The sequence below is a fragment of the Ictidomys tridecemlineatus genome, chromosome 15, assembly GCF_052094955.1.
Source record: "Ictidomys tridecemlineatus isolate mIctTri1 chromosome 15, mIctTri1.hap1, whole genome shotgun sequence".
NCBI classification, from domain to species: Eukaryota; Metazoa; Chordata; class Mammalia; order Rodentia; family Sciuridae; genus Ictidomys; species Ictidomys tridecemlineatus.
Window position 1 is genome coordinate 7,110,371 of NC_135491.1, and position 8,824 is coordinate 7,119,194.

At 50.2% G+C, this 8,824-nt stretch overlaps 1 protein-coding gene across 2 annotated transcripts; it reads left to right on the forward strand.

Moving 5' to 3' along the window:
- The first annotated feature begins 21 nt into the window (after nucleotides 1-21).
- On the forward strand, nucleotides 22-8,824 carry Tulp2 (TUB like protein 2). Of its 2 annotated transcripts, XM_040278864.2 has the most exons (13): nucleotides 22-592; nucleotides 975-1,007; nucleotides 1,490-1,541; nucleotides 1,986-2,112; nucleotides 2,692-2,829; nucleotides 3,069-3,188; nucleotides 4,332-4,453; nucleotides 5,429-5,746; nucleotides 6,508-6,620; nucleotides 7,674-7,788; nucleotides 7,927-8,025; nucleotides 8,248-8,419; nucleotides 8,666-8,824. In XM_040278864.2, exons 2-13 carry the CDS (start codon nucleotides 976-978, stop codon nucleotides 8,797-8,799), a joined length of 1,542 nt encoding a protein of 513 aa, XP_040134798.2. In that variant the 5' UTR covers nucleotides 22-592; nucleotide 975; the 3' UTR covers nucleotides 8,800-8,824. The 2 variants fall into 2 exon arrangements, with proteins under 2 accessions (XP_040134798.2, XP_077887807.1); XM_078031681.1 differs by having other exon boundaries at nucleotides 8,248-8,824.

The following is an 8,824-nucleotide window of genomic DNA, read 5'->3' on the forward strand; positions in this document are numbered from 1 at the left end:
GTCTAGAGGCCCCACCCCTTGCCGAAGCCGCTCCCCTATTCTGGAAAGTCTCAGCTCCTTCCTCACAAGCTCCGCCTCTTAACGCAATATTTCCTGCCTCGTAGGCCACCGGAGCGAAGACCTAAAAAGAGAACTACAAATCCCGGCAGGGCCAGGAGGAAAAAAAAAAAGAAATATATATGAGTCTACTTCCGCGGATATCTTGGCCTCACGGGAATTGTAGTTTTCCCATTTCTGTTCGCCCACAAGGACTTGCAAATTATAGCTCAGAAGCAATTGCACAGTTCCCCTGACAAGTTTCTTGACAAGTGAGCTCTGTAGAGCGAGACTGTGAAGCGGCCCCTCTGGGGCCCTTTAAGAAACAGCTGTATGGCGTTCCAATTCAGAATGCCTGGAGCAGGGTTGCCTGGCAGCAGAGGTGACCCTGGGTCATTGCTTTGTTGAAAGTGGAGCACGGGGGACCAGGGACCAGGAGGGCAGGAACTAAGGCAGGGCTTAGTGAGAATCCCCCTCACTCTCATCCCTTTTTCTTACCCTGCCTACTTCCCAGAGACTCAGAGATTAGATCCCCAACCCCTCAAGAGAGGGTCAGGTAGGTTTAAAGTGTGGCCACAGGGGGTGAGCACTGGGGCCTAAATGGGAACAGCTCCCCAAGCAGGAGGGAGGAGTGGGTGTCTCCAGGTTCTCAGGAAGGTGGACTCTGAGGGTCTGGGACCACGGGAGGTCAGCTGTTTGGGCCCAGAGCCTTGATATCTGGTTGCAGGAAAGACTTAAGTACTGGGGGAGAAAGAATTGGGTTTCTGAGTTCCTAATGATGATAAAGCTGGAATCAGACTACTGGGTCTCAGTCAGGGATGCTGCAATTTGGGCTGTCTAGGTCCAGGAGAGAAATTAAGGTTTTGGATTAGGTGTTGGAGGGCAGCCTCCATTGGGATGTTAGATCTGGGGCCTGACTTTGTGTCTTGCTTCTCCAGAATGTCTCAGGAGAATGACACTTGGAAAAAAGAGTGAGTGGGGACACTAAACGGGCAGTGGTGGGGTGGAGGTGAAAGCGGAAACTTAAAGCTTGATTGTGCCCCCTATACATTCTCTCTCGCTCTCTCTTGCTCTCTTGCTCTCGTTCTCTCTCTCTCAGCTTGGCCTCATAACCATGTTTAGAGGCTCAGTACCATCAGTCTTGCAGGAAGGGGCTGGGGACTTGGACTCCTGGGTCCCAGAGGGAGGGAGCTACTGGTGAAGACTCATGGGTCTGAAATAGGAGGGACAGGAACCTGGACTCCCGGGTCCTGAGACAACAAGAGTCTGGGATCTCTACTCCTGGATTCTAGATGGTCCGGTTCAGAACTTGTGGAGCAGTGCCAGGTTCTGCACCTTCTGTGACCTCACATGTGCTCAGAACCCAAGTTGGGCAGGGCAGGATAGAAGGGAAGAGCTCTTGGGCAAGGGAGGTGCCCTGCTTGCTGTCACCACAGGCCTATATTTCTCTCAGGACCCTGGGGGATGAACTTGCTGCTCTACGGCTTCAGAAGCTGGAACAGCAGGTACCAATGCCCGGGAATCTTGCCACCCCTACTCTTCCATCTTCCAGACTTCCTCAGAAGCCCCATGCCCAACACTTGCTGGGCCCAGGATCACAGTGGTCTCTCTGAATCTCAAGTTTAGAGACTTCTGGGTCCCTGATAATTTGCCCAGGCCTACAGAACCCTTTGCTCCAGGAAATGAGAAAATAAGAATTCAGGAAGCAAACCCTGTTGATGAAACTCCTCAATTTTCTAAGGACCAAGAATTCCAGAGGGCAGGAGAACTTACTGGGTCTTGAGGGAGGAGGTGGTTGGATGCTAAGATTTTTGGATTCGAGGGAGGAGTTGAAGGGTTGAGGGCCTGGGCACCTGGCACCCAGTGGAGAAGGGGGTTCATGGATTCTCCCACTGGGCTTCGCTTGGTCCTGTCTTGCCCCCACGCACCCCCCTCTCGTGTACCTGCAGTGGCGACTGTTTGAGAAGAAGCAACGACGGAAACGCCAGGAGCCCCTCATGGTTCAGGCCAATCCTGATGCTTCCATGAGGCTCCGGCGACTGCGGCGGCGAGAGGAGCACTTCCTGAGTGACACCGGTAAGGAAAGGCTCCAGGGGCTCAGTGGGGGAGTTGGTCTAGAGGGATTTTTGAGATCTGGACGAGGCTTAATGGGGTCAAGGGGTAGAGCCTGGTAGAACCTCTGGACAAAGCTCAGGAGAGCTGAGAACTGGCCAGTGAGACCGAGTGGGCAGGGAGGGCGTGATGCACCTGCAGAGGGGGCCAAGAGAATCGGGTGATGGGGCTTAGTCTGGAGAGTATGGATGGAGGGCTTCCAGGCTTGTGTTATTGATTGATTGATTTAGCAGTACTGGAGAATGAACCCAGGGTTGCGCCCTTGCCAGGTACGCACTGTGCCACTGAACGACCTCCACCCGGGATTTGGGTAGAGAGGAAGAGAAACTGTGAGGGCCTGGCATAGGATTGTTTAGGCATGGAGTCCATGACAAATAAGTAGCCCAGCTGTGCTTTTGCTTGAGCCTTGGGATGAAGTTAGAGTTCTCACGCCCTCTTAAGGGTTGGGGTGATCAGTGAATGGCCCGATGTCTAGGGAGACCAGTTAGGATGTAAATCTGCACTAAGGCCCATTTTAATGGGCCTCCCTGCACCTTCTCCCAGGCATTGGGAACCCTTTTCTCCAAGAGAATATGCCAGAGGCCCATCTGCGTTTGGGTGCCCACAGTGTCCCAGTTACCATGAACTGTGGTGGAGATGGCATCGGCGAGCACAGGCCCCTGGTGTCACTGGCAGAAGCAGGTACCCTCAAGTCCTCAGACCACCTCGACTCCAGAACTCTGCTCTCTGACCAACCCAGGAGGCAGAGACCCCAAGCCTGGCTCTTCAGGATCTCAACCCCCACCTCCCTCACACCCAGGAATTCAGTCCTAACCATCCTCCTTCATCACCCAAGGATCCATCCCCAGCTCTTCCTTCCCCAAAAATAGATTCAGAAATCCTGCTCTCCAGTCTTACTTCCTCCCTGTCTTTGTTCCCAGACAGTTCCGATCCAGAGTTGGAGGAAGTCTTCGTGGAAGATTTTCCCGAATCCCTTCCATCCTATAGAGAAAGGTTTCTGGGAACTTGTCGCAGGGGTTGGCTAGCCCCACGACGGCCTGGTAATTTTAAGAATATGTTTGTAAAGTCTGGCTTTCAGGTCCATGGGGCAAATCATCCCCTTTATTTGATAACATTTTTAATGAATAATGATGTCATTCACTTATGTCAAGTTTACAATACCACGGGTTTTAGTATCGTCAGAGTTGTGCAACCATCACTACAATTTTGGAACATATTCATGACCCCAAAACAAAACCCTATACCCCTTAGCAGTCACTCTTCTTTTATTTCCCCTAAAACAATCCCTAATCTACTTTTTTTTAGTGCTGGGGATTGAACCCAGGGCCTTGTGCATGGGAGGCAAGCACTCTGCCAACTGAGCTATATCCCCAGCCCCCTAATCTACTTTCTATCTCTTTAGATTTGCTTATTCGGGAGGTTTTTTATGAATAGAATAATATAATATATGGTCTTTTGTGTCTGGTTTCTTTAACTTAGCAAGTTTTTAAGTGTCATCCATGTGTAGTCCATTGTCAGACTTTTAATCCTTTTATTCTAATGGCAGCCAACAATTTCATTGACAGGATTTTCAATTAGCATCCCAACCTCTCCACTCCATCTTTTTTTTTTTTTGGCATCAGGGATTGATCCCAGTGGTGCTTTTCCACTGAGCCACATCCTCAGCCCTTTTAAATACTTTATTTGAAGACAGGGTCTTGCTGAGTTGCTTAGAGCCTTGCTAAATAGCTGAGGCTGGTTTTGAACTCATGATCCTCCTGCCTCAGCCTCCTTAGCCACCAGGATTACAGGCGTATACCACGATGCCCAGGTCTCCACCCCATTTTAATTCCTCCATCTCTCTGATGCTGTCTTTGATACAAGGGAAAGGGAGAACTCTGAGGTTGGGAGTGAAGCTCAGTGGTAGAGCCCTCATCTAGCATGCACAAGGCCCTAGGCTCCATTCCCAGCATTGGAGAGAAAGAGAACTCGAATTCATCCTTGTCTTTGGGACCAGGACAGTCAGACACTCCTCAGCCTTTGTAAATCCCCAGGTACATAGAGAAGGAAGAGGCTGTGAGGGAGAAGGGTAGAGGCGGAGTGAGAAACCTGGAGTTCGGGCCTTAGCTAGCACTGATGACCTTGTCCCAAACTCCAGGACCCAGTCTTCCTGAGCTCAGTCTCTGGCTTCTTCTACCACTTAGGGGCCAGTTCAGAAGACCAGAATGAACTCCAGGATGTCCAAGATGAATATGGGGCACCCAATCTGGCACAAACCCCTGGAATGGATGGTGACGGGGGACATGGAGGCTTGGCATTCTTCAAGGTGTGAGGAGGCGCAGCCTTTAAGGATTTAGGAAGAGGTGGGGGATAGCCATCTGGGTAGGGTGGGGATAAAGTTCTGCTGTCCAATCAAAGGCCTTTTTCTCCCCTTTCCCTTGTGGACAGAACTATCCACAAGGCTGTTGTGATCAAGTTAGTGGAGGCTTTGTGTGTGCTAGAGAATTCTAGAGGATTTAAGTCAAACTGGATGATTTGACTTGATGTGGGCATGACTGTTAAAATGGAGCACCTGCAGATGGGCAGGTGGAGGGGGTGGGCAGCTTTCGCCTGTAATCTCAGCTACTCCAGAGGCTGAGGCAGAAGGGTGGCCAAGTTCTTGGCCAGCTTGGGCAACTCAGTGAGACCCTGTCGCGAAATACAAAAAATACAAAGGGCTCAGGATGTAGCTCAGTGGTAGAACACAACTGGATTCAAGGTGGGCGGTGGTTGTGGGGAATGCAGCTGCCGCTGATGAAAAGGCACGGCCTGAGAGAGCGGAGCAGCGATACACAAGGGCCAGTAGGCACCACTTTGGGTGGCGCAAATGCAGAAGATGCTTTCACTTGGTTAGATCCTGCTCATATTATGTGTCTAGGTAAGTATGGGTTTCAGCTGAATGGGCAGTGCTATCAAAAGGATTTTTTTTTTAATTTTATTTTATGTATTTATTTATATGTGGTGCTGCTAGTGCCTCAGATATGCTAGGCAAGCGGTCTACCACTGAGCTACATCCCAACCCCTCAAAAGGATTCTCCGATCAGAATCTGTAGATGGAGTGGGCGTGGTAATGGGAAAAGCTAATAGAGTTAGCCAATCAACAGATGTTTAGGGTTTGGCTGGGTGGGTTGGCTGAGATGCTTGACCAAAAAGCAGAAGTCCTGAGCTGGAGAGGGCGTAACCTTGAGCTGGACAGCCAATCAGCTCTTTGTCAAGGCTGGGCTCCACTCTCCCTCGATTTTGAATTTGGCTGGTGAGCCAGGGAGAAGACCTGGAAGAAAAGCAAGAGGAGTTGGAATCTGCAGGGGCGAGCTCCGCAGCTGCCACCAAGGAGGTGTCCGCGGTCCCGGAAAGCGTGAGCTGTACAGCCAGCTGCTTCGTGGAGGGCGTGGCTGGCTTGCTACCCCGTACCCCAGGCTTTCCTGGCCTTCTGCTGGGAGAAGACTTGGAGACCTACGTCCTGCGGCCAGCGCAGCGGGGCCACATGGTGCAATGCTGCATCAGCCGCGACAAGCATGGCGTAGACAAGGGCTTGTTCCCCATTTACTTCCTCTACCTGGAGGCAGAGAACGGCCGGAAGGTGCGGTCCACCCCTTGGGGGCCCTTTTGCCCCACAGGCAGGGTAGAAAGCCCTGCCTCCCATGGGCAAGTCCCCTCCTTTCTGAGCAAGATCAGGTCATCAGAAAGAAAGGACATGTCAACTCCCACCAAGCCCCGGCCTCCCAGCACCAAAATCCTTTCCTTACAGCGCACAGTCACATAGACGCTACCAATCCTATAACCAAGTCAGGCCCACTCCAGAGTTGGGCCTGCTTTTTCAAATCAAACCATACTTTCTCAGGATCCGAAGGTTTATTGGTCCCTTCTTTGGGTTTACCCAATCCTGGGATAAACCCTTCCCCTTCATAGATTTCCCATTCTAGAGCCAAGACGGGCTCCTTTCAATCTAGTCAGTCCCATCTAGTGTGGCCTCTTTTTCCTTTGGCTACAATATTTCTCCCAGAATGAGCCTTTTTCCTTTCTTAGAGCCAAACCTGCTTTTCCTGGATGAAATGTCTTCCAGAGTCCTGTTCCAAGAGTCCTTCCCTATTCTCCAAAGCCAAGCCCTACCTGAGCTCAGCCTCAGCCCAGTATCCACTGGCAAAGGAAAAGGAGGAGATATTAAGATATAAAGCCCCCCTTCAGGACCTAGCTGATCGGTTTATTTCAATGAGAATCTCTCCCAGCAAGCTCATTACTCTCTCCTCTGCAACGAGACATGGCATTTCCTTGTCTTTGGACTCCTCTGTCTCTAGCCAGACACCAGAAATCCATTCTGATGGGTTCTCCTTTCATCCACAGCACTTCCTCCTGGCTGGGCGAAAAAGAAAAAGGAGCAAAACTTCTAATTATCTAATTTCCCTGGACCCTGAAGATCTGTCTCGGGATGGGGACAGCTTTGTTGGCAAAGTCAGGTGGGCAGAGCCCAAATGTATTGTGAAAACAAGGTGGTACAGAGCCTGGGAAAGGAAGGGGCCTACACTTCCCAGTAGGCCGTAGGGCACAAGTTCCACCTGCCTTAGGGCATGATGGGTTTATAGACTGGATTTTGTGTATGTGTGTTTGTGTGTCATTTTTGTTTCTGTTGGTCGTGGGGGTTGAACCCAGGGGTACTTTACCACTGAACTACATCCCTAGTCCTCCTTTAGTTCTTGATGGGCCTTTCAACCCTAGCCCCCCAGTCCCTTTTATTTTTATTGCTTTATTTTATTCTTGGTACGAGGGATTAAAACCAGGGTTGCTTAACTACTAAGTTACATCCCAAAACTTTTTATTGTTTTGAGACAGGGTCTTTGCTAAGTTGCTTAAGGCCTTGCTAAGTTGTTGCTTGCAATCTTCCTGCCTCAGCCTCCCCAGTCAGTAGATTACAGGCATGCTCCACCACACTTAACTGAGTTTTGTAGTTCTTCAGGTTGTATATCCAGGTGTTTTGGAAAAGAAAAGCAAAAAGTTTTGAATAGTATGATGCACAGGCTAGTGTTTAAGACAAATTCCTTCTTGAGAGGCCAGGGCTGGAACCCTTAAGTTTCTATGGGTAAAGAGATCTAGAATGTGTGAGATTTTGAATACCAGAGGGAAAAGGGTCCCTTCTTTTTTCAGTAGTGGAGATTGAACCCAGGGATGCTTTGCTGCATGCCCAGCCCTTTTTATTTTTTTATTTTGAGACAGAATCTCACTAAGTTGCTCAGGCTGGCCTCAAATTAGTGATCCTCCTGCTTTAGGCTTCCAAGTCACTAGGAAACAGGATGCACCATTGCACCCAGCATGGAAGAGGGTTCCTCTAAAGGGCCAAAGCAGAAGGCTAAACACATGACTCACCAAAGGAAGAGAGGGCTAGGACCATGGATACAGGGAACATGATTCTTACCTAGAGGACTGATTTGGGAAAGTACTTACAGCCAAAGAGTAACAATTTTTATTTTTTATATTTTTTTACTTTTATTCTGCCAACTGCCCTTTGGGAGCAGATCTAATGTATTGGGCACCAAGTTCATCATCTTTGACAATGGGACAAGTCCCGACCGGAAGCATTTGGTACCAGACACTGACCGGCTCAGAGAGGAGCTGGGAGTTGTATATTATGTGAGTGTGTATTTTCCTCCTGGAGAGGAAAGAAGAGAGGGAAAGAGGGAGGGGAGGAGACAGAGAATGAATTAATAAGGGGTGGGACAAGAGGGATGGGAAGAAGAAGCCAGGCTAACTGGAATGTAATACTCCCAGGAGACTAATGTTTTGGGATTCCGGGGGCCTCGGAAAATGACTGTGATTATCCCAGGAACCGACAGCCAGGGCAAAAGAATCAGCATCCAGCCACAAAAAGTGAGTCTTCAATGTCGGGAATCTTGGGCCAGAGTCCTGTTCCATGAGTCCTTCCCTATTCTCTGGGGGGCCATCCTTGCAGGTAAGGTGAAGCCTCTGGAGGACTTTGCCAGACATCCGTCTCAAGGAGTAAAGACTAGAGATTCAAGAATTCTGGATCGGGAAGAAAAAAGGTGGCTGGTGGTAAGTTAACAGACCATGCCCCCCTACTTTTCCTTCAAGGAACAAGAGTCGCTAATGAATCGCCTCCAACGGGGGTCCGGCCAGGGGCTGGTCCTGCTGCAAAACAAAGCCCCATCCTGGAGCGACGAGAGCGGCGCCTACGTGCTCAACTTCCACGGTCGAGTCACTCGGGCTTCTGTCAAGAACTTCCAGATCGTGCACCCTGAAGACCGTGAGCTCCTGGGAAGGGCTTACCTGGGCCAGGGAGCATGGGAACTACTACTCCCATCAGCACTTGAGCGCCTTTTCCGCGGGGCTGACTCCTTGCCATTGCAAGGCCTATTGGGAACTGTAGTTTACACCGCCCTCGGAGGGTTTTCCCATTTAATAAGCTTCTTAGGAGTCGTGATTCCTGAAGCCCTGAGGCTGGGACATGAGGCGGGTCTGGTTAAGGCTGAGTTTTTGACTTTCTCCTTAGCGGACTACCTGGTTCTTCAATTTGGCCGCGTGGCCCCAGATATGTTCACTATGGACTTCCGGTTCCCGCTTTGTCCGCTCCAAGCCTTCGCTATCTGCTTGTCCAGTTTCGATGGGAAGCTGGCATGTGAGTAACTCAATAAAATACCATCCCTTCACA

Bases quoted from the DNA above. Each gene is read 5' to 3' on its own strand.
- Tulp2 (XM_078031681.1), top strand. From the start codon at position 976: ATGTCTCAGGAGAATGACACTTGGAAAAAAGA. The intron at 1,008-1,489 runs GTGAGTGGGGAC...TATTTCTCTCAG, and splicing joins AATGACACTTGGAAAAAAGA to GACCCTGGGGGATGAACTTG. The intron at 6,621-7,673 runs GTGGGCAGAGCC...CTTTGGGAGCAG, and splicing joins AGCTTTGTTGGCAAAGTCAG to ATCTAATGTATTGGGCACCA.